Source organism: Petromyzon marinus, chromosome 9 (genome assembly GCF_048934315.1).
Source record: "Petromyzon marinus isolate PM22_M1 ecotype Great Lakes invasive population chromosome 9, UKy_Petmar_22M1.pri1.0, whole genome shotgun sequence".
Classification (NCBI taxonomy): Eukaryota; Metazoa; Chordata; class Hyperoartia; order Petromyzontiformes; family Petromyzontidae; genus Petromyzon; species Petromyzon marinus.
The window spans coordinates 17065273-17091131 of record NC_133675.1 but is presented as its reverse complement, the minus strand read 5'-3'; the positions used below and the strand labels follow the sequence as shown (position 1 = coordinate 17091131).

The following is a 25859-nucleotide window of genomic DNA, read 5'->3' as shown; positions in this document are numbered from 1 at the left end:
TATTTTTTAAGGCCAGTATTGACAAGTGTCGAGTTTAACAACATATTTTTACGTGGAACTAATTTCTAAACTGTCATGGAAACGTATATCAGCATTTAACTTGAGGTCTTTGGCAGTGTAAATTGTAACAATATTTTTTTTGCAATTTGCAGTAGAACACTAAATACCTTTTATTCAGTCTTGATGCAACGTCCCCCACACAGGCTGCTGCGACAGCAAAGCCCGGGCCAGGCTGCGACAGCACGGCTCACCAACTCGCGTATAAATAAATACCCTCAGCGATACATTAGTGAAATAAATTTATTTGTTTATGTATAACGGGGAACAATAACACATGAGGTAACATAGACATACACGATTTACACAGCTAGCGTTCAAAACAGTGCACTACCACCAGTCGGGTCGAGTTCCATCACCAGCTGGAAACGTTCACTGGTCGGAGCCGGGACCTTCCACCCCCGCAAGCGCCCACGCTGCCCTCCCGGGGCCCGCAGGCGGCGTGGCTCATCCGTAAGTGGGCGGGCGGGAGGGCGCCGCTTCAGGTTTACACAAAGCCTGGGTCGGCAGCCACTCGCGGGACGCACGCCGCTACCGACGTAAGCACGCCGCTACCGACGTAAACACGCCGCTACCGACGTACGCACGCGCGGAGTGATATTGGCAAGCACGGGAAGAACATCATAATTACCATCGCGTCGATGCATGCAAAAAAATAAGCAAGACAAGAGCTACTGCAGCAAGTGGCCGTTGTTTCGGGATGAATAATATACACAACACTGATGTCATAACCCGCAGGGCGGGTGGCCTTACCTTACAATGTTGTTTTGTGGAATGTGCGGTAAAACTAGATGCTGGTGGGAATCGGAATAATCTCATTTTAGACAATCTGGTCCATTACGTCTACGCTCACGATGCAAAATAACGAGTATATGGAATTCAATCAACATCCAAGTGAACCAACCCACCAATCATCGATTATAAAAAAGCACCATGAAAAACCAGATTTTCTAACGGGGACAGATTTGGTCATAAATATTTAAAAACTGTGCCTTTCTGTAAAAATCACTTGTGATAGTTACTTGTAACTATAACTATTTGTAACTAAAATACAATGAATCTACAACTTCATTAAGTGCCAATCAAGTAACTGACAAGAACAGTGGTTTATAGGATAATTGGTAAGATGTTTTTAAAGATGTCAAAGCTTGTTGCTTTTACTTTACAAAACTGCAACACTTGTGACAGGAGCTGCCATTGCGGTTCCGAATCAGGAGTTGGTCAGATTCCTCTCGCCCGGAGGTGATGCGGCCTGGGTAGCTGCCGGTTGGCAATGGCTCTGTGCTACTGCGTGACACAGCCAGCCAGCTAGCCCACTTTGTTGATATGTTTTTTTTCTTCCAGGCATTATAACCTTCAGAGGAACCACAGATTAAAAACATCACCATTTTGAATAACTCCTTCGGTGTCTGCCTTGCAGGGTTACTGCACTGCACAACATCCAGGAGATACTCCAACGCCAAACCAAAACAAAGGCACAACACTCAAAACAGCCACACGAGTCCCTGAGACTCCAAAATAGTGTCCAACTGTGGAACCAAGGACTTCCAATGTCTGTTGCTATACAGATATATATAAGTCCATATTTAGGAAAAAATATTGTACGATTTTTTTTTCTTTTTACATTTGAGGTCAATAATGTCAAAGAAATATCTTTGACCTTTAAGTGCAACATATTGGTCGTAATGCATCGATGGGGTCAACCTAACTCTGAAGACCCTATTGAAATGGGCAGCATCAGGGAAGTTTATTGCCATTAATGTTAATATCTCCGCAAATCGGCATAAAAGTGCTGTCTGAACCGATCTTTAGGTGCGTAAAACAGCGGCAAGGCGTTTATACATTTATTTACAAACTGCTCTTTTAAAGGTCTTCAGAGCTTAAGTTACTCTTGCAGTGCTTCACAAAATACAATTTCATGTACAGTATAAATTGTCAGAAAAATACATACAAAGTCTGAAAAGCACTGTAAGAGCGTCTTCCCAATACTTGTCATCTCCCACTTGGAGGAACACGACCGCAGACCGTGCCCCCCGCTGTGCTTGTGAGCGTGGAGCGGCTAGCAGACGAAGGTCCCGACGTGCTTGAGACTCGAGCTGGAGTACCCTCCGTCGCTGGTGCTGCTGCTCTGCAGGCTGCTGCGCTCGTCGCTGTCGCTGCTCGTGCCGAGGCTGTCTCCCTCGCCCACCGAGAACTCCACGCTCTCCACGTCCACCTCCATGTCCTCTGCAGGGATGAAAAGGAATGCGGCCGCCACGCCGGAGGGGAAGCCGTTAAGCCCTCGCTCGATACAGAGCGTGTACACGTTGGGGAAACAGCCTGAACAGAATTTAGCCAAGTACCGTAACGCTTCTCTTTCTGCGTATCCCCTTGCACTGCTCGACTTTGGTAGTACCCATGATAACCTTGTTCACAATTGGAGGATTGTGCACTCTCTTATCGTTTAAAACTTTGACAGCGCCGCTTGTTGCTGGCCACTTGACGTTTTGGGCCTTTGGTCCTGTGATCAGCTGCCCATCCACAGCGTGAATTCCAATGTAAATAAACTTCACAGCGATTGGCTGCACAGTTCGTCGGTCCGCCGAGCCCCACGTCGTACCCCTGTCGGAGTCGGAGTGCTCGGAGCTCAGCGCGGAGCCCAGGCTATCAGTGCGCAAGCGCTCCGCCACCCCGGTGGGGCTGCCCTCCAGCTGCTCCAGACGCCGGCGCAGGTAACGGTGCTCGCGCTCCAGCTTGTCCTTCTGCTGCTGCGCCCTCCTCTCTTGCTCCTCCAGCCGCTGCATGCGACGCGCGCGCGAAGCCACATCAATCCCACTGCCACATAGCTACCGCCACGGTTACCATTCCCTCGAACCTCACGGATTCCTCCACCTGCGTTGAAGACTCGGGTCGACTAAACCGACTGTTTTGTGTCATCATCCACACTTGTGTTCAACCACCATGCTTCGTGTCAAAACAATGAACTCTTCAACTCACTCCCGACACTGCAAGTCCAATCACTTCTCTCTCCGCTTCTTCCCTTGCATTGCTCAACCATGGACTCCCTTCCCATCGTCTCTTTTCCCCAAGCACTTATAACCACCTTGCTCAATTTAAGACATGCGTCTATGCTTAAACATTGCAACTTTGAAAGCGTTAATTGTTGCTGGCCATTTGACGTTTCGAGCTTTTTAGCCTGTGACCAGCAACTGCGGTGAGAACAAAAACCATCGGCAAATTACTCCACTGTACCGACAGACAATGCGACTGCACAGTGTCAAAATGCTCGTTACAGTGATCGAATTAGGCTGGAAGCCCTGGCATACTGATTTATGATGACAACCTAGCTCACAAAGCCACCTGAAGAAGTTGACCAGGTCTTCCTTCCTACCTTGATGTGGTTCTTCGCTTTGGTGAGCAATCCCAGGGTGGTATGGCGCGAGCACTCGGGCCCCAGAGGGACCATGTTCTTCAGACGCTCCAGGCAGACGCGCAGTTGTGCTCTCCTGTGACACACCAACGCCACCTCCCAGGGTTACACTCCATGCTGTCTCATAGGCCTCCCCCCCTCCTCCTCCTCGTTACCGGACCGTTCTCCACACACTCCCAACGCTCGCACGAGAGCATCTTCCACACACGCAGCCTATGCAAATACCTCCGCTATCTGGGGTTGAGGTGTTACATTGATACGGTTCATATTAAGGACAACTTCTCATATATGCAACAGCAGGGCAGGATGGTATACGGAGATCATTCATTTTTTTTTTAGACCTTGCTTGTTCACATTCACTGCCAGGCCACCTAGGCTGGGCTGCCCAGGTGACAGAGGAAGGCTGGGGTCATTCCACCAGGCCTCAATCATACCCACACATGGGCCTCATTGATGTGGCTGTGTTGCAAGTCAGAAGCAACTAACTCGCAGTATTCAATACGCGATGTTGTCCAGCATTTGAAAAGTACAACAGAGGTGTGCGTGCAGGGAAATTGCACTGTTTAACCCCAGTTTAGGAGCCACCTCGATCTTCAATGTGGCTGCACATCTCCATCGCACGTGAAGCTCATCTCGAACATTTATTTTTAAAAAATAATCGCATTGCCCACGCATTTGCGTGGAATCCATGGTCTGGGTGGAGGGTGGGGGGAGGGGGTGACGTCACGCAGCGTCAATGCTCACATTTTCGTGGTGACGTCACCGCTCACATTTGCGTGGTGACGTCACCACTCCGCACTTGCCCACCCGCGCGCCAGCCAGCCAAACTTTTTATAATTGTTGTGTTAAGTATGATATTAAGTATGATATATGCCATGCTGGAACACTTGAGCGACAAAACTGGTTGATCAACATCTGGAAAAGACGGCATTGCTACAGCCACGATGAGGAATGTCTTCAGGAAGTGACCAATAAGGTCAGCATCACCTGAGATACACAAATCTGGGTTTTCCTGTTGTTCGGGTTATTCTTTGCATGACATCTAAATGGCAACAAAAGTAAATGCATTTTATTTTAGGCATGTTAAGGGCATGAGTCATTAAAAATATAGAAACACAGTCATACATTCATAATGTTCCGAGCGATGATGCATGTACATGAGGGTGTGGGGGGGTAATCAAACGGAGAAACAGAAAGTTCCCAAGCTGCATGTCAATAACCCACGCACGCATGATCTCAACGGCTACGTGGCATTGGTGGCGGCTTGTCCAGAGGCAGGAGAGCCAATGCCTCACATATGTACTTAAATATTCCATATAGGTTCAATGAGACAAACACAAGTGTGCCCAAGCTATTTTTGCAAGCACACTGAACGGTAACAAAACAAATAAACAGACATTACACGCCTCACATATCCATCGCACCACATACAAAATAAAAGTATTTTTTTTACGCATCCCATCAGCCACACGGCCTTCTGGGAGTGTTTAATTCCTGAACTTCTTTCGCACCGTACGTAGCCAACCGTGATAATCGGAGGTGTGAAAGGTTCAACATCGGTTTCGACATTCAATATTTTATCAGCAGTCGGATCAGGTTCGACAAGTAGCCTATTGAGGGCAGACGGAGCGCTCCCCTGCTCGGAATGCTCACCGAACCTATAATGACCCAGACGCTCCATCGCTCCACCGGTTCTCATGCCAGAGCTGGGTCACCACCAGCAGGAGCCCGCCCGCGCACCGTCTCCACGACCCTGCAGCAGGGACTCGCCCACACCGAATCCTCCTCCTACGCCCCGCCGTGCGCTCTCCGCTCCAGCAGCCAACACCTTTTGCCGAGCCCCAAGGCAATCTCGGCTCAGTGGGAGGTCGCTCCTTTCGTCGTCTAGAATTCACTCGGCCAGTAGTTCACACGGCTGGCGTCCTCCTCTTGTTCCAGACTCAAGACCTTCCGTCACTTCTCCCACAAAGTGGGTTTTCCTTCGCTGCCCTGTAGCCTCCAACCCTTTCACTCCCGCGATAAAGCTCTCCGTTCTCCCCCAAAGTCCTCTCAATGCATGCATCTCCATACTTTGTAGAGTATGCGGAGATGCAGTTGCATCTATACACATTAATCTAAGATTTTTACAATCGTTGTTTCGATGGCTGTAAGCAGACAAACTGCCCCACGGTCCCACAAAGCTACTTGTTGTCCAGCGTGCCCGAGCGAGTGATTCGGCACTCAAAAGGTTATGTAAGTAAAAGCACTCGCCATCACTCCATTAACACTCGAATAGCAGTGCAGCGATTAATTAATTACTATGAATGTTTACACTTGTGACACACCATTTGTTGCATATGAGAATTGCCTAACCCATGTATATCTATGTAGCTTATGTACGTAGCTGAATCTACAATGCACAACATTGTTAAAAACTGATCGGCGAATCGAATCGCGACCGCAAATTGTGAGAATTCTTCAAATGGCAAGGGACACGACTTCCTCTTTAGTGTGATCCCCAGTCACTGACATAGCTACGGAACGTGTCACGGATCACGTCCCAAGCATGAACATAACCTGGCCAAATATGTTACAAATGAGATCACCAATCCTTTGTACCACCCTTTGTCACTACCCTCTGGTAAACATCCCTCCCTCTGAGACGCACCTCTTGATTCCACCTCTTACTCATACTCCCCCATCTATAGCCACCTGCTATGCACTTGTATTGTGCAGGTAAATAATATATACAAAGACAAATATTTATTTTTTGCTTCAATCTTGGAACGCTTTGCCCGAGAAGCACAATGTTTTGTATGTGGCCTTATCTCTCGAGTGCCATTCACTGCTTGTTGACTGTGTACACAGCGCAGTGTTGAAAAGGGGCAACACCTGTGGCCAACACCGATGACATTGGCTGGCTTAGATCTGTCGAAATCTTTGCCGAAAATAATTCGCTGAAAGGAGCTACGTGGAAGCTTTTTTATTTGTTCAAAACTGTTTAACTTATCAGTGATATGGCTAAATTTATATTGTGAAACCCTCAACCACCCGACACAACCAATCAAACAATTTACACTTCCACGTGGTGTACACGCGTTTCCACGCGACAAACATCAATATCCAGGAAATAATTCTGACTTGGATTTGATTTTCCTTTGTCCTGGCTTTACTGTTTATTTTTGCACCGTCTGTATTGTCTTGCTCGGTTCTGCCCTACATGGACGCCTGGATTGTTATTCTGACTTTATTGATCTAGTCCTGGTGATGGTCGATGCAGTTTCAGGTGAAACATTGCAAATCAAAATTTCTAAATTTGATTCTCTCAGCCAATCTTAAAACAACAGTAAGTGGCACAATACAACACTTGCCCACGTGGACAATTGTATTTGTTTGGTCGTGCTGGGTGGTGGAGGGTATTAAGGACAAATTTGGCCAGTACAAATAAGACTACACAAGGGAGACGGCCCAGACAAAATGGTACGAGACAAAACAGACCAAGAGAAACCGGACAAACTGGACAAAAGACAAATAGATTCGCGACCTGAATTGTGCCACGGAATCATGACCATTCATGGAACGAATGGGGGGTGAATCATTACATGTCCAATAAAAGGGTATGCGCAGGAGTTATTTGGGCAGCTGGAAAGATGGGTCAACGTAACGAGGTGAACAGCCGGTATCGGCGTGCGTTTGAAACGGGGACTCCGTCCCTTCCGCTAGAAGGCAGCAGGCAGCTGCTGACGTGCTCTAAGAGTGCACAGCGCCAGGGCCAGGTTCAAAGGTCACGATTCAAGTGGGGTGTCCGTCAACAGCTGGAACTAGAAAATGTTTTTTGATCTGGAAACAACAGTCAACAGCAATCTCTTACAGTCTCGTATAAATGGGATATTGATATTGGATAGAGGTCAAAATAAAATAACGCTTTTTATGAGAACGCTTAATACCCTTTGAGATCACGTAACACGTGTGGCAAGAATGTATCAACAGGTTTTTTTTCCACTCGGATCGATTTTTATCCTCTTCCTTTTCTACGAACGTGAGATATTTGAGTTGTGGCGACACGCTTCCACACGCAGCTCTGGGAAACCCTCGCTCCGAATGAACTTGCCAGTTGCTTTGGTGTCCATTCTGCGTGGTCCCAGCGAATGGGGCCAAACGCACCGCAAAGTTCCAGCGCCTCGCGCAATGCCAGGGAACCCGAAGAATCTAAGTGTGCCTTGATAAGACCCAGTGTCAAAAGAAACAGTCCAAGTGGTTCCCTGCTCAGCAACCACTGAGCCGATGCTCATTTCCTCCTGTTCACAGCCCCTTAGCCAGTGGTGGAAATTCAACATTCCACTGGCGGGGGCAAGTCTCTCCATAGGACTTCCCCAAAGTGTGGTCATCATTTTATCAGCCCCATAGGGATGCTGGAGCTGAGTGAACCTCTACAACCGGGATTTGAACTCTCGACCATCCGATTGCAAGCCGCTCACTTGACCGCCGGATGTAACGCGTTAACCACGAGACTTAAGCATTTTGAGTGTTGTAGTCTGGCTTTCCAAGCCTACCCTGGTTAGCTATTGAGAGCTGTAGTAGCTCTGGTACGTCTACGTGCACGTTGGTCATCAATGACCAACTCGGGGCAGCTGACACGTGTGGGAGTCGGGGTGCGGGCGAGGCCCAGCGCTACTCGGACAGCGCCCGTGACGCTGCGGCGCCGAACGGATGAAAGCTTACGTGACACAAGCCAACATTACACAAGAGCGACGTCACTTCTCGCAATCCAAATTATGGTAATTACAGTCTTGCATTATTACCAAGTATCCCACCTGCCCCAAACAGAAACCATTAACATTGGTTTGACCAAAGCCAGATATTAAACTGGCCATGGCTGCATCCACGACAATATTCCAAAATTCCATATTCAGAAAGTTCGAGTGCTACCCTTTGATTTAAAATGTCGAACTGCAAGTATTGGTACACGCGTACCAAACTGTGGCGAGACAGTTTCACATTCTGATGACGCAATCCTGTGTCGGTGTTGTCAGCGCGAATGAATGAGTGGTCACAACAAGGCACGCCTCTTTGTGAGTCAGGTGACACACACGCTCACGCCCGCTCGCCCCACACATCCCACACATCGTCTCTCGCTCTTGTAAACATCTGTACACATCATAAAGCGTGCCATAAATGCAAAGATGTTTATGCGAATGACAGAGTACAGGCTTTAATTAAATTAAAATTGTGCAGGTGACCCAGATGTCACCCTTACGAAAGAGTTGTATTTAATGATGCACAGATGGCAGGGCAGGGCACTACTTTGTAGACACGTTTGTTGAAACAGCCGGCATGTGGATGCAGGAACAGCGGACTATTACTGCTTACACATGCCTTTGTTTGTTAGTAGTCAGATATTAATAGAGCTCATGAGACGTGATATTCTTTAACTCTGCCGAGACAGGGGGGTTTACTACCCTAGGCCTAATCAGTTTGTACCACCATGGGCAGGAGTGAAAAACACAAAAAATAAAGAACTGAAAAGTGTGCTGCATGGAGAGGCGCATGTTGGGAATTTTACTAAAAGACAGAAAGAGGAACACACGGATTAGATAACTACCGTACTTAGAAGTGGGTTTGGGCCGGGCACATCAAGGCTATGCAAGGGGATGGACGATGGTCAACAATAACAACGGAGTGGAAACCAAGGCATGTCAGACGTCCGAGATTCTGTCCAAGGAGATGGAGCGACAAAAGCAGCTCGTGTGCAGGTGCTGGGTGGACTGATGCATCACGGGATTGTGAAAGGTGGCGGGAACTTGGGGAGACCATCCAGCAGTGGGCTGACCATGACTGATTATGATGACCCTCGTTCTGTATTACATAGCCAGATACACAGCCAGCTAAAAAAAGGAAGTTATTACAGTATTGCACAAGAAACTACAACAAAAACGTGGTCGGGATATTTCTACTCAGAGGATCTGGCTTTTACTAAAAACATAATATTTACCTCAAAAGTTTACCCATTTTTCTTTGAAGTTCAGCTTGGGCGAGTGCTCCCTTTACATGTGCGTAAACCGTGTATTTTATCTTTGATGTGCCGTGCGATGATTACAGCAGCAGCAGCTGCTGCCGCTATCTTTCTGCCGGCAGAGTGGCGTGGCTGTCCAATCGTGCAGCGATTCCGTGGGAATGTTTGGCTCGGTTGGCAGATACAGGCCTGGCTGCTGTGCACGCACACAGCCAGGCTAAATTCGGCTGCAGGTCCAAACTCGGCTGACATGCACAAACAAGTTCCCCCAAAGAGAACATGCCCGGGCCAGCCTCACCCACGTCACCCAATCCACCCACTGAAACTCAGTGTTTGCAATTCCAACATTACGCCAGGCTCCGAGTACTGAGGAAATCATCGTTTTGGTTTAACACCTCTGGCAGACGATGACCTTGTACCCCCCCCCCTCCCGCTCGACAAACCCAAGATACAACAAGGCGGGATTCCGAACCTGCGTGCGGACTTGCACGCGGAACGACTTCACTACCTGCACCGCTCCGTGGAGGCGCGTGGGGATTTCCAGCGCGGTGCTGCACCGGGCCGCCGCCGCGGTGGCGACTCGCACAACGAGCCCACCACCACTCACCACAGATGGCTGTGCTGATAGCGCCGGCAACAAAAGTACACCGTCAGCAGCAGCAACGCTCCAATTGTGGTGACATTTTAAAATGTACAATTAGGTAACGCTCCTTTTCTTGGTGCAGGCTCGCGCCAATTCATAACGGCTGTATTGTTGTAGTACAATATCGTACAATTATCGCCGTTAAAGAGAATATAACAGATAGGCAGACAATACATCTCAGCGTACATTTTTTTTTTTACACACAAACCTTCGGCCCCACAGCATTCTGGGAGTTAATAATTTCAGCAGCTGTCGTGGGGCCCGGTCGTTTTTGTAAAAAACACTTCTTTTTTAATGTGGAGAGAGATATATGAAGGAGACACATTGTCTGCTTAGCGACTTTGTTTTGTTGCAACTTATTTTGACAACCTTTTCATGCACAATCCTGTAGCTGTGTAAAGGCAATATGTGCAGTGGCATTTGACAGCGAGTCAATAAGCCACCCGCTGTGTTCTACCAAGTAAAACACACGCAGGCTTCATGCACACTGCATTATAATCTGGGTAAAATTGTCCCACCACACCAACGCCAAGATAACATGCCAAAATTTTAAACAGACAAGCAGCTTTCTCACCACAAAAATAAAACATTTAGATCCAACAGTCTATGGACCTTCTGGATCAGTGTTCCCCAGAAGCATTTGCTTTAAGCAGTCAGAACTGTAAAAAAAAGGCTGTACAGTCCCCCCAGTGTTAATTGTGAATGTTCTAGCCTATTAAGTCAGGCAACCCAGCAGTGTTTAACAGGCATCGCTGGTGATATTGAATCCCCATTGGAAACCAACGCAGAGTTTGTCTGGTTAAACAAACGCTGCTCCGGTGAAATATTGGTCCGGAAGTCACGTAGGCCGAAGGACCAAAGTTTTATTTTCTTGTCACATAGTGAGAGAGATTCTCGTCTATTAACTGCGCCTAGGGTAGTCGCTTGACCAGTTGCATTTTACAGTTGGCACTGAAAACATTTATGATTAGTCAAAGGGCATCGTAAAGTCTGGTTGCTGTTCTTCTTAGCCAGAGGGAACATTTCACTGGTGTAATGTTGACCAGAAACAGCTGTCATGTACTGGCCTAGAAGACTACAGGAGTGCCTCACGGACAGGTGACGACAAAGCTGAGCCAGACAGAAATCATTCACAAGCAACAAACTCGGCCTCAAAACAGCTCAAATGTTTAGCTCTGTCTTTAGTTGTTCAGAATAAGGTTGTGAACTCAAGCTGTGTATGGCTTAGAAATAATTTAAGTGTTTCAGTGACACATTCAACTGCTTAAAGTAAACCACTTGCCTATGCTTTGCATGTGCAGTAGTTGAGAAAGTCAAAATGATGACACTAGTTTTGTAGAGTATGTGACTATATGGGATTAAACAATCACTCAAAGACCACAGTGCGATAAGAGAAACTTGAACGTTTCTCCAGAGATAAGATGAACACGTTTATATTAAGTTCACAGGTCTAAATCGAATTCAGGACGTACAGGATTACGACACATGTGCGAATGTGGCGAGGGATATCTCGGAGGTGCAGGATATGAAACGGCCAATCCAACTTCTCCTTTCCCCAAAGTCACCAAGCAGCTGTTTAATGCTTATTAGCAATTTACTAAATCCACCTAGTAAAATCTACGTTTGTACCTTGCAAGTTCCCTACACAGGTGTTAACGTGAAGGAATAAAACATATAAAACGGCATTGATCTTAACGGTTCATGGAATGTGATTTAAAGCTTTCGTGACTGCAGGGATTCATAGTCTTGGTTATTTCGGTAAAGTCACGTAGAAGGGAAACAATAAAATAATTTCCCTTCTACGTGACTTTACCGAAAGAACCAAGAATATGGTTCATGGATTAATACACATCTGTGGTGTGTGAATTATCATTGACCAAAAATCCGACTTGTCTATGATATCCCAGAGCCCAATCTGAAGCCCTGTCAACTGCACGTGGACCCACATAGCTCGTCAGTGGAAAATTGTGGTCCGGCATTAAAGGTAATATAATGTCCAGGGCCTTGCAATACCCAACCACTTTGAGCCATGACACTAATAAACAAACCAAGAGAGGGGAACCATCGGTACAAATCGTGTTAAGGGCTAGGCAAGTAACAAACTTTTCACGAGAAAATGTCAGGGTAGCTCCGTACAATCGTTAATGCTTTCAACAACCAAAATATTTCATGAAACACTTCGTTTTTTATCATCCGATGCATACCCTGCACCATAGAATAGTTTAAGTTGATTATGCGCTGTAATGTCCCAAAGAGTATATATGCATACAAAACTCCCTGTATTATAGCAATTTGACTTCATCTGCAAAGATTTTCTGCTCTAGCAATGGGTGTAAAAGAAACATCGAAATGAAATTTACAGAAAAGATTGCACCAAAGGACTGTGCAACTCCTCTTATCCACCATGACATAAGCGACGGGGTGCTCGTGGCGGATAAGAAGAAGAGTTTCCCTTGCTGGGTTGCCGCCACGCGCTCCTCCCTGCAGGTGCCGCGCGGCCGCGTCTTGCTGACAAGCGAGGAGCGTCGTGCGACGAAAGGACTGTGCCCGACGCGCTGGATAGCGTGGGAATAAAAATAACTATCGCGCAGGGGAGTCTCGCTCATGGCAGAAGTGGTGGCACCACCATCACCATCCGTGACGCGACTGCGCAAGCAGCAACGCCGTCTCTCCAGCGGTGTCAGACACCGCCACCGTTGGGCTCTTAAGAACGATTTCCCCCCGAGTGCCGCGCGTTCACCATGCTGCCTAGAATGATATATTTTGTCAAAGTATGTTTGTGAGTTTAAAGAGGTGATATTCTTTTCAAAAATTTCAAAGTTGAGATTCCAATTTCAAAATTATGTTTACGGTTAGGTTTGTGGTTAAAATGGTAGACACAAAAAAGTTAACTTTAAAAATTCGTTTCTTTAAAGTAATTGGATGAACTTCCATGAAGGCTAATTAATTTGCTTGTGAGGTCATATATAACCTTGTGTGGGGTGTGAATATCTATAGCAGGTCGTAAAGTTTGGACTCCTTAAACAAGGACACGTTCACTGCTGTCGTACGAACACTCCCAGGTGGCTTCCCTTCCTAACGTTATCACGCACGGTGCCCAGATTGAAGGTGACGCAACAATGCACAGATCACGTAGCCCACACACACGAACAAGCAAGGTGCGTGGGTTTCTCCACAAACAGAACCAAATGCCCGCCAGGAATTAAGACTAAAAGAAAGTCGAGCAATGCGGCGGTGCAGAATATTTTGCAAGGGCCTTGCAGCGACTGGGAGAGAGCTCACGCCTGAGGGCCGCTGGCCAACTGGCGCAGGCGGCCACCCCTCCACCCCCCCCCCCCCCCAGACAACAAAAGCAGGCAGAGGGGACAATGAGCAGAGTGATGGCCAACTCGCACAAAGACACTGGAAACAATGGGCAACGTTAAACAGCTCTCACTCACGACATCTGTGTCCTACAGGAGTTGTCAGCCATCTTCCACCATTCTACCCTCGGCAGATGTACCAAGCCTGGTACCACCATGCTGACATCACAAATATATGATCCATGGTAACTCTTGTTATACATACAGTGTATACACAGGTGCACATGTACACTTTACTTGGGGAGGAGAGAAGCATCGGTTCATTGTAATTGAGTTCTTAGTGCACTTAGAATCAATTACTTTATTTCATATATGCTGTATGTAATGGCTTCACGGCACACCTGCAGCCAGTAGAGGCACTAGAGTTTTCACTGCGATGTTAAAAAAGAAAATGTTCTTTAAATCGAATCGCGACCCCAGATTGTGGCGATTATAGAAATCACGGGAAGACGAATAATTGCACCCATAATCCACCATCAGTTATTGCACTGACTGCACCAAATAGATACAACTATTGTTGTCAGCATTATACAAATCTTACAATTTCAGTTCTAGCCAGTAGCGCTGCACTACCGCTTACTTCATATCAACCCTTTCACGTGGACACACCGAAACAGACCACAGCCACGTGGGCCCGCTGGTCTCTCCTCCCCAGGACGAAGATCAGTGCCACGGCAAGCGGCACAAACATCGCTTCCAAAAACAGACTGAGCCGACAGCCAGAGGTATAAAAAGCTCTGCGGTCCAACAGGAAGTTTTTGGGTCTGCAGAGTGGCGTATTCATGACAGTCGTAAGTCTGTCACGAATGTACATCAGCTAGTCTACATCCGCTATTGTGCTACCGCAGAACATTTCCACGTCTTCTTTACGAAGGAGTAAATGCGATTCAAAACAAATGTGTTGTCCAGGCCCTCCACCAACTGACACGGCCAACCAAACTGAATTGTCATACAGCGTAAGAATATTTAACCAAGCGCCAATTATTATTGTTTCGGCAGACCGGTGAGTTGAAGAACAGTTCCCAACCAAATTTCGCAATTACATTTGAAACTACGTCAAACCTCATCAGGACAAGACCTAAAAAGTCAGAATAAAAATCCAGGATGTCAGAATAACCGTGTCTCCTAACCGGCTTTTTAAATAGTTGGCATGACCTCACATGAATAACCAATCAGATTAATGAAACATATTGGCTGTAAAACATGTAAACATTTAGAACATTGGGCATGCTCAAATAATCGAGTCCACCATGTGACATTTTAAAATTAGACCTTGGGAGTTTCTGTAAATGGATACACAGTACTGTAGTTCTGTACGACTGCAGTAAAGGCAACACCAACGCAAACTACAAACATCAAGCCTGAGGGTTATCTGTGTTAAAGCATAAGCAGTGACTAATCCTATGGCAACAGTACACGATACTAGAAAGACGTTTATCAGCGAGCATTTGTTCACTTACAAAATGTTTTCCATTTGCTCTCTGATTAGCATCCACATTAGCTCTATAATACAGTTCGCTATTGCAAGCTATTAAGAGGTCCTGCATTTCCGCGTATGCCCGAGAGGCGCTTGAGACCTTTATAACTTTAATTCAAAAGATGTTTGTGATCTAAACATACCTCCAGGCTGTACACATATTTGCCAACTTCTCTCCTGACAAACGATATAATACAAAACCCTCTTTCAGCTTTCAGATGGAACTGGCCAAACAGCCCAAGGCAGGAGCCCTTCTGGGAAAGTCTTGAGACCCCAGCAAAGGCTTTCCCGGGTAAATACATTCCATTTTTATTTACAATGTCATTAAGCTATTTAAACATGAAATTAAGCTAACATCTGCTCCAGCCAGAGTCCCTTAAAATGCATGCAAGCAAAAACAAAATGTCACGCAGTGCATACTATGAATAAAGACTTATGTCGGTTGATATTGTGGGAGAAAACACTCAACACTTTACATGCCCACCAACGCACAGGCACACAGCTTGCATGCAAGCAGTCACATTAAAAACTGCACGTCTGTCAAGCACAAGTTCCGTGGCCCAAGGGAAACCGCTACACGCTAAGAATATTGAAGTCGAGTGGACGGCGACACCGACGGTGATGTGTGTACCAGATGCATCCGTTACAACCCTGTAGTATAATACTGCTTAATACGATACTTGGCATCTTGCTATTCTCTAAATTTGTTTTCTATTTTCATGCAAAATATCAAACAGCTGCACGTTTTACTTTCCAAGGATGTCAATCGGTCAAGACTGTTGTTATGGGCATAACCAAAATTGGTGTTTTTCATTTGAAAATGTTTTCGAATTTGTTACTCGTTTTTGACAACAACCGGACCGTCATATATAAATATGAAAGGCCTCCACAATGACTCTGTAAAAGTGAAAGATTTGGGGAATTTTCTTTCCTATTTGGTCATTCTAAATTATCAATAATGGCCTCTCTTTCTCAGTATGCGTAAAAATCCCCAGCGAAATATACTGTGGTTTCAAAACCACTTCCACAATGAGCAGTGCAAATAATGTCTACTATGAACTTAAACATCTCTCAATTCTCCCTGTGCATCCAGAATATTTCCTTTACACTTTACTCTGTACAAACAATGCTGTTGTTTACTGGATGACGACATACTGAAAACTCAATATAATTCTGAAGGTTTTATTTCTTCAAATAAACCTATGCATTTCAGACAGTCAAGCTAGGAGATGATCTAAATGTTCATGCTCTCCTCAACCAAGGCTTCCTGATGGTGACATCCACGTCGTCCAACGTCACGGATGCAGTGCAGGGCATCCCCATGGCAAAATCAGAACGATGATGTAGTGACATCATGAACGGATTGAGTCCACCCGTGATGCCTGCGCAGCATCACGTGCGCGATGTGTGGCACGTCACACCACGCAGCGGGGGAAACTCCCGTCTGGCAACACTTTTTGGCACGCAGGAAGATTTTTCAGGTTCAATTCAGGTCTTCTGGATTCTCCAGAGAACGGCGGTAAGGAACCTTTCTGCATCTGTTTTTTCTTAAGCATCGCTTACCAACCACTAGATCGTGTTCACCGCTTGTTGCAGAGGTCTGGAGATCGAATTCGGGAGGCCACCCTGGTTATTATAGGTCAAAATAACCATGAAATACGTACTGCCGGCATAACAGTGGACGTTAAAGATCACCTGACGTGATTCAAAACGAGTATGCCATTGTGTGCCGGTGTCCATTTGAAAATGTACCCGCAAATCACAAAATGTCGAGTACACACAGGCGCATAGCCCTGCAAAAAATGTGAAACATAGCATCATTGTGATAGCCTTGCGCTATGAGACTGGATGCAAATACCAAATGTACCAACTTACGATTAACGTCGCACGTAGACATGTGACAACACAAACACCCACGCGCCCGCGGGTGTTGCCCCCTTTGGATTGACCTGGGGTCAATTACATTTGCAATAAGCGAGCTAAAATGACAATTAAATAGTGATGGTAATGCATTACGAATGACATAATTACATTGTAATTGACACTGGCCATCTTGGTCCATATTTCTGAATGTCACCTCCCCTGTAATAACGTGGGCACGCAACCATATGAGCGAACCTCCAATGCCACACGACAAATGTCAACCATTGCGCCCAGGCAGAGGCCGCTTACATGAGAATCCATAGGGGTCTGTACATAACGAGGACCATCACGAACCTCCTCACTCCCATGAAGAGCAAAAGTGGGTACTGTCGGAGAGCTGTGCCTCATATGTACAGCGCGTTTATTTCCCGAAATGTTTACGCGGACTTACGACTTTCAATTTACACAATTTTATTTATAGCTCGCTTTGGACTATTTTTAATCATCTCAATAATGTTGTTATGTAACGGGGTTAGAGGTGAATAGTGCGCTGCGATGTCTATGGATTGGTGGGAAGGGGAGGTGGGATGGACTCCACATTCAGAGGCAAGAGAAGCCAAAAGTGGGAGAACTGTCAACATTATGCACATTTAAAGGTTGTTTGCAAAATCTCAACAAAAACGTGGTTTAAAAATAGCGAACTTATTTCGAGATTAAACACGCAACACTCCTCTGTGCTATCATTTTCACATTGGCAACCTAATCACCGACATGTGAGCAATAACACACCTCATGCTGTGGTGCACACACACACAACACTCACTGCACACACTCTGCTCCCAGCATAGCTCCTGTGCGAAGCCCACAGGGTGATTGGGGGAGGGGGCATGGAACAGGGGACACGTGAGCAAGGCCCCTCCACAGCTGACACGGCGATCCCAAATCGGTGTCCAGGCGCAATGTACATAGCGGTCCTGAAGGACAGAGTTCCCTTGCAGGTTCAGTTCTTTTTTTACTTAGCTTTAAGACCAACGTGCTTAACAGTTTGACAGACGCGATTATGTCTGGGTTAATTCATTTATCCTGCCGTGTATGTGGTTGCGCGTCGTGCTACACTACACAACGCTGGATACGGCGGTAGGTTCTGTCGACAGCACGTACCGCCGTATCCAGCAACATTCAGCAGCATGCAAAAAATATCAAACCTCAATGCAGCAAGGACACTTTGATTGGTGCAGCTGGTCAGTGGGCCCTGCTCACGCGTGCACAGTCACGCACAGAGCCAGCTCAGGCTCACAGACAAATCCACCCACTCACCTGTTTTTCTCCAGCTCGTTGTGAGTGGATCTGAAACACAGGGGAACATTCACCGGTAAACACGACTGGATTTTATTGCTTTGACAGTCGAGGTGAGCTTGCCATCGCTATTACACGTCGTAACGGTTGCCTGGTTTGGTGTGTTTAGGCCACGCCGCTCTAAAGTTATGTCGAGGTCACCCTCAACAACAACACAGCAGTCGTGGCATATACAGTGTCATCATAACGCAACTAATAACAGCACGACAATCAACCCAGCTATCACAGCAAATGTTTAACACTGTAATTACCGCACAGAGTGAACACAATACAGTGCCGGTCATCAAAACAGAACCATCACGGCTCTCGCAACCAAGTAGCCGGGGCGCAGTCGTCACGATGCGGCCAACGCCACGCATTCATGACAACGCAAACAAGGCACGACAGCAGGGCCGACCGCAGCACAACGCGGACACCACCACCAGCACCACCACCACCAGCACCACCACCACCACCAGCACCACCACCAGCACCACCACCACCACCAGCACCACCACCAGCACCACCACCACCAGCACCACCACCAGCACCACCACGGTCCCCGCACGCGTCCCAGGCCGCCTTCACAACGCCGCCGTCCACGTGGCGGGGAGGCGCCCCGCAGTAAACTCCACGCCGCGGCGCACGCCTCTCACATTGAAATACAAGGAACCAAACTCAAGCGCGCGTCAGCTGCTCCAATACACCGCAGCTGCCCCCCACTCGGGGGAAGAGTGGTGGTGGGGGGGCTTCTGGGTACTTTACAGAGGGCGTAGAGGGGGGGGCAGCCACAGTTGGAGGTCCCCATCTCTGAGTAGCACGGCTGACTACGTACGGTGCGAGAGAAGTTCAACACACATACGTGGGGGGGCACTGGGCGAGAAGAGGCAACTCGAGTTGGGCACCCAGGAGACAGCACCCACTGGAGGGGCGGGCACCCAGCAGGGGACCGAGAAGGGGGGTCCCAGGGGGGGTCCCAGGGGGGGTCCCACCCCCCCCCCAACCGGGGGGAGCAGGGCAGGCAGGGAGGCGCTCACGCACAGGGCCCCGGGCTATACTAAGATGGCGCGGGGAGAGTACCTGATGCTGGGCGCCTTCCTCGTCTTGAGCCTCTTCCTACTCGACTCTTCTTCCTCCTCCTCCTCCCGCCTCGACGGCGGCATGGACGCGTAGCCGTGCTCCGCTTCTGCGGGCACAGTGGCGGCGGCGCGGTGAGACCCCGGCCCGAGGGACACGCGCGGAGCGAGACGAGCAGAGACGCGCGAGGGGTGGGGGGCGCGCACACCGAGACAACGGAGACCGCGCGACCCCAGCGCGACCCCAGCGCGACTGCGTGGAACGGACACAGACACCGTGGGGCGAGACGGGGAGACGAGGCGGTGGTCGCCGCGCTCACAGCTCTCCGTGACACAATTCGTACGCACGGAGCCCGACAAACGACAAGAGGAGAGTTGAGGGGGGGGGGCCCGAGAGCCATCGGCGACCATGACCGCAACGGCAGCAACAAGACGCGGGGGGGGGGGGAGAAAGAACAACAATGGGGAACGGACCTCCTGCCAGCCAGGCACCACCACCCGAGCCCTCACCCCTGTCTTTTCTCTCCAGGTACTCGGCCGCGGCGAGCAGGATCTGAATGTTGTTGTTGTTGGTGGCGGCGGCGGCGAGCTCCATGACTGCTGAGGGGAGCGGCGGAGAGCCGTGGGGCGACGCGGGCGCCGCCGTTTTGTTTACCCCGAGCGCCGCCGCCGCTCGCCCAGCAACACGACCCGGCCCAGCCCAACGCCCCCCGCCCATTGGTCGGCGCTCGGAGCGGAAGTCACCTCCTATTGGTTGCCAACAGCCCAATCGCGTCAAACCGCGGCGATCAAGCCAATGGGAGGGGATGCAGCGCGCAGCCGCGCACACGTGGGGGCACGGGCACGCCAATCGGATACGCCCACCCGTCGGGACACGCCCTCCACCGGGCATGACCCCGCCTCCTGCACCCCCCCCTCACCCGCTAAAAGCCACACGCGCTGTGCCCTCCATGTATTGGCACGCCCATTTCGCGCGACCCCCCCCCGTGTATGGGAATAGCTCCGCCTCATGAATACGCCCACCCAAAGTGGGCACGCCCCCCCGGGTAGACCACGCCCATGCACGTGCCGAAGGAGCCCTTTGGCCAAGACGAGGAGACCGCTGTTGGTAACAGAATCAGAATATTTATTTCGACTGCAGGAGGAATCCGATGAGCTATAAAGCTCTTTTTCACAACACGACCAGTAGGGGCGGATAATAATTTACAAACACAGGTATGATAGGAGTGCAAAGGTAAACAAATCAAACAAATCACCCAAACACAAATAAAACAACCATCCCCATCCTACCAGGCAAAGCCCACTGATGTATTAACTTATTTTTCGGGAAGCGATCTGGCCATAAATGATAGCTCAACAAAGTGGCCCATCATTTGGACATTTATAGCACTAAATAATCTTATCTCAGTGCATGGGTCAACCCAGCGAGTTATCATAACAATAATGAAACATGGTTTGGTGATTCTGCGGCGCTGGCAGCGGTACACAAGCAGAATCACATTTGACAATAACACTACTTTCGAGAAAAACTAGGCGACGTTTCGGGCAATGGCCCTATTTATAGCACATAAATGGTAAGAATGACAATTTCTATAGCGCCGTAACATGGCAAGCCATTCCAAGGGCGCTGAAAATTAAGGATGTACAGATTCATATATGCATTAATTTGTATAGTCTGACTAATACATGACATTTAATGACTGATAAAGGTGGTAGGGATAAAGGCGCAGCCCTGCAAGTGCTCGCTCACGGCATTGCTGGCGGAAGGACCTCCAGCGAGAAGATTCTTGGTCTCCTCTCCTCCGCTGGCCACACTTCTTAAAAGGGGTTGGAGTACCCCACATTGTAACCCACCAAACGGGACCTGATGATCGACTCGTCGTGTGGCACCCATTGATACTGCTGGGTGGAGGCTGGGGGTGGAATTTAAGAGAACCTGCAAATTGTTTTAACTGCCGCACCGGGAGATTGAATCGGCGACCGTTGCATTGCAAGTACAGTGTGAAACCCATTGCACTGGACTACGGCAGCGTCCCGTGTGTGGTCAGATCAGCGCTTAATTTTTTGCCGGAATGGAGCCGGGAAACACCAGTGATGATTATCTCTACCGGTCCTGGGCCTCCCATAGGTCGACTCAGCCTCAAATGAGTACCTGGTGTGAAAACATTACCACTGGGGAGACAAAGACGACCGGGCGTGGTGCTGGCCGCCCACCCCCTAGTGCGCCGTGCCGGCCTTCATAGGTGCTCGCTCACAGCACTTGTCCCAACAGTCTGCTAAAGGCTCTACGGGGAATCTTTGTCTTTGCACCGAGAGCCGCCGCCACTTGCGTCTCCTCCCGGCCACGCCTGCTGCTACGTGCGGCCACGCACGACGGACGCCCTCCCAGAGGCCCGAGGCAGAGAAAGTTCGGCCCAGTCATCGTTTCTGGGAGGAATCTGCACATCTCGGACCCCAAGCGCGGCGCGTGGGTCGACTGGCATCGACTCGCGCGGACCGCTTCCCCGTTGTGGAGCGTCCAGGGAGGGGCAACTTCTCAGCCCAGTGGGCAATTTATTATTAAAAGTCCTCCAATTCAGGAGACATCTCTCTGGTTGTAATCTCCAGCGAAACGTCGTACACAATTGTCAAAGGTATGCTTGCAGTTTCGACTTAACCGTTTTGCTGAAAAAAAAAAGAAATCAATTGGCACATTTGCCCACGTGACAACTTGAATTGTGCGGCTATCGGGTGATGAAGGTGCATAACGCTAATCGACGTTAAACTCACACGACAATCTAAGCAAAATACACAAATTATAAATCATGATATTGGTCGGTAAGGGTCTACGTATAAGAAAGGAACAAAATGCTGCTTAAATCGATTTGAAGATGATTGTTCCAGCAATCATAAAATGATGGTTGTGGAAATTGTATTCATGTCTCTGTATGCTTTCATCTTTAAGGCTCAGTGTCAAGCAAGCCGCACGTATTGTACGGTCATTACACGCCGCAGTGTTAACCAGGGCGGCCTGCCGGAATCGAAGCGCGAACCTCTGCAACAAGCGGCGACAGCGCTACCGCTGGGCCAGGCCACCGCTCCGTCAGGGCCAGGGGGAGACATCGGGGGGGGGGCAGAGAGTTCAGAGGGGCAAATCCCAGAGACGCGGCAGAGAGACATCGGGCAGCAGGGACCTCGTAGTCGGCTAAAAGTTCAGAGAACGTCACGGAAGGGAGGAATGTGAAAAGTCACAACGCTGATGAAAGGCGGCATCGAAGGCGTGGGATATTATCGTCGAGATGTCGAAATAATGACGCTGGTGGGTGGCGGAGGAAGCGCTATGACGTGAATTCGAGTGGAATAGGGAAGCGTTGCTCCAGACCTGGGAAGGTGTCGCCACAACAGCGTGGCACCCACAAGGATTGACGGAGTGGGGTGGCCCTGGAGGCGTCTTCACGAGCAGTCCAGGTTTACATATTTAAATTATTGACTTGGAATATTGTACAATATCACAAAGAATGACCCAATAATCAAAGGTTAATTATCTGCATCATGCAAATACATGGGAGAGCTCAACCCGGGCGTTATGGACAGTCGAATAAGACTCGTTTGTTGCTGCTGCTGCTGCATTGAAGCAGTGCTTGATTGGACCTTACATGGGAGATTCCCTCTGCACTTTCAGAGCGTAGTGGGACCAGGCCTAGTTTGGCCACACTGAAGACAAGTACACATTTACACAGCTGTTAGATTTGGTAGCGTGCTATTAAATATATATATTTTTTAAAGTTATATCATCTACTGCGGCAAATAGGAGTCCTCCATCAGCGAATGACAAAAGCCTTCCGCAGATAGACCATCTACTGCGGCAAATAGGAGTCCTCCATCAGCGAATGACAAAAGCCTTCCGCAGATAGATGCTGGCCGCAGATAAGAGGAGTCGCAGATGAGAGGGTCGAGAAAGAGCGCAGCAACGAGTACTGTGTCACGTGTCGACTCGGAGTCTGCCGCGTGCCACGCGCGGCGCGTGAACTCCCTGCAGGATGCCACAGGGACCGTACTGCAGCCGCTGAGATATTGGGTCCACGGCAAGGCACTTGCATTTCCCATCATCTTGACCACACATCTACAATGTGTTGGGGATAACAGTAGAATGTGGATCGGCTGGCCTTTGAGATAAACGATTTAGAGATAAGCAGAGTTCTACTTGAATAGTTGTTTCTACTTTTTGCACACGTGAGAAATAGGTGAGTTAGAGACGGGAAGGATGGTGGAAGTGGATCTTTGGCGCCACAAACATTAACGAGTTAAACTCGACACAAGAGGAATATATCACAGGGCTTTTTAAAGCTGACGGGAGTCGGCACCTCATGAATGTCCATTGATTTGTGTCGGTGCTGGCAGTGAGTCGCAGCTGAAGTCCTGGTAGAGCTCTCAGCGAGAGAGGGCATCGCAGCTCATAGCCGACATCGCCACCCGTTGTGACAATCAGAACAATCCCATCTGTGATTTGCATGAACGACGTCACTATATAACATTACTCATTAACATTTTATTTTAACTACACGATATTTCACGGACATAACAGTCCTGTCAAACACAGCTGCCATGTTACCAAACGGTAAGATACATTCTGTGCTGTGTCACGATATCAATGGTGACGCGTAGCCTTCAGTGGCGTTGTTGTGCGACGGGACACGATGAACGGCTCCTGCAGGATCACGGGCTGTGCCAGGACACTGCGTGCAGGGTGCTGATGGTGCTGATGCTGGAGTGCGAGAGAGCGCCTGTGGTGGTGGTGCTGATGTCATTGGTGTCAGGACGGGTGGCTGCGTGGTCGTGTCACAGGGAAGGGTGACTGCACGCAGACCGGGGGGTGGGGGGTGTGTGCAGGGTGAGGCCACACCGCTCACCAACGCTCACCCCTCAAAAACACCTTTTTCAGTTTATTTATTTTGGTATAGCCCTGTGAGCCATTCGGTTCTTGAATCGGGTGCAACCACAACAAACAAAAAACAAAAACACGAACAAGAAAACATCTTAAAGTAACTATGTGACTGTGACTGTGCAAACAGAAAATCCAAGAAAAAAACAGCAAAATATTCCTGAAAAAAACACTTATAGTAAGTAACCTGCAGCGCTAACGGCCATTCACCACCATTCACCAGCACCACTGTTTAAACATGCTCACCATTCACCAGAACTGTGTAACATGCTCACCATGCACCAGCACTGTTTAAACATGCTCACCATGCACCAGCACTGTTTAAACATGCTCACCATTCACCAGAACTGTTTAAACATGCTCACCATGCACCAGCACTGTTTAAATATGCTCACCATTCACTAGAACTGTTTAAACATGCTCACCATTCACCAGAATTGTTTAAACATGCTCACCATGCACCATCACTGTTTAAACATGCTCACCATGCACCAGCACTGTTTAAACATGCTCACCATTCACCAGAACTGTTTAAACATGCTCACCATGCACCAGCACTGTTTAAATATGCTCACCATTCACTAGAACTGTTTAAACATGCTCACCATTCACCAGAATTGTTTAAACATGCTCACCATGCACCAGCACTGTTTAAATATGCTCACCATTCATTAGCACTGTTTAGACATGCTCACCATTCACTAGCACTTGCCACTCACTCACCATGCACACTGTTCAACACGCACCGCTCATAAACGCTCACCGACACTTTTTAAGTACCAACTCACCACTCGTTCACTAACACTCACCCTTCACCAGCTGCACACTCACCACGTTATCGTGTGACCTCACTAAACCCGCCTCTTACTGAGGTGAGAACCCCAAATCCCCCGCTGCGTTCGTTTTAGGGATTCACTTCCACTCGTTGTAATGCCGGTGCGTTGTATTCTCTTGTGATTCATGCCATGGTCATAGTCATTGGATTGAGTAAAACAAAAACATCTTCACACGTCACCTGTTGAGCCTAAACATTTACAGATGGAAATGAAATGTGCTACAATACGCATGGTTTTATATTAACGGAATTACCATTTTACTGGCATTTTTCGATATTTCAATGCAGGGTAGTGTATGTAGGGGGTACACATGGTGATTTTAAGGTGGCTTTAAAGAAGTAATATTCGATTGATGGAAGGCGAAAGATCCCCACGGAGGTGGTGATGGGGCCGTGAGGCTTCCCGCACGCTTCGTGATCACCACCCAGCCCGGCCGGCCGAGTCTCCCACTGGCGGTCGGGTGTAGAGGCGGCTCGCTCTTGTGCACTGCCCATCAGAGATGACGAGACTCACGGGCACCGAGATGTGGCATGGGCCACGTGAGCGTGGGCGCGGTACGGGGCACTCACTGGGGCCTAAGGGTGAGAGGCACCGTGGCCCCCCTGGTGGGTGACAATGTGTGACCTCACCAAAGCCGATGCGGGAGCACCCACGGATATTTATTTCCAGAGAGCTGCCGCCGCTGCCTGCTGCTGCCAAACACAAGTCGTCACATTCGCGTCCAGCCCAAGAGGACCAGCTCATGTGGTTAGCGGCAGTGCCAATGTGTAAAGTTGGCATTGCCAGAAGAGCGGCCTGGGGGCATGCTGATGTGACAAAACAAAAAAACCAAAAAACTTTTTTGGTTTGGATATGTTTGTTTTGTTGTAGTACGGAGTTAGACTGTTG

General features: G+C 48.5%; 1 protein-coding gene across 3 annotated transcripts; it reads right to left on the bottom strand.

The window, feature by feature from the left end:
* Positions 1–286: 286 nt before the first annotated feature.
* MXD4 (MAX dimerization protein 4) lies at positions 287–19930 on the bottom strand. 3 transcript variants are annotated; one of them, XM_032950243.2, is made up of 6 exons: positions 19689–19926; positions 19219–19324; positions 18121–18150; positions 3428–3542; positions 2657–2834; positions 287–2283 (listed from the first exon to the last, which is right to left on the bottom strand). In XM_032950243.2, exons 1-6 carry the CDS (start codon positions 19807–19809, stop codon positions 2117–2119), a joined length of 717 nt encoding a protein of 238 aa, XP_032806134.1. In that variant the 5' UTR covers positions 19810–19926; the 3' UTR covers positions 287–2116. The 3 variants fall into 3 exon arrangements, with proteins under 3 accessions (XP_032806134.1, XP_032806135.1, XP_032806136.2); XM_032950244.2 differs by having other exon boundaries at positions 19725–19923; XM_032950245.2 differs by lacking the exon at positions 2657–2834 and having other exon boundaries at positions 19689–19930.
* Between the last annotated feature and the right edge of the window lie 5929 nt (positions 19931–25859).

What these genes read in the sequence shown, in the direction of transcription:
- MXD4 (XM_032950243.2), bottom strand. Translation starts at nt 19,809, where the DNA reads ATGGAGCTCGCCGCCGCCGCCACCAACAACAACAACATTCAGATCCTG. An exon ending in AAGCGAAGAACCACATCAAG is followed by an intron (nt 2,835 to 3,427) that starts GTAGGAAGGAAG and finishes CGTCGCATGCAG; the next exon opens with CGGCTGGAGGAGCAAGAGAG. An exon ending in GCACTCCGACTCCGACAGGG is followed by an intron (nt 2,284 to 2,656) that starts GTACGACGTGGG and finishes TCATCCCTGCAG; the next exon opens with AGGACATGGAGGTGGACGTG.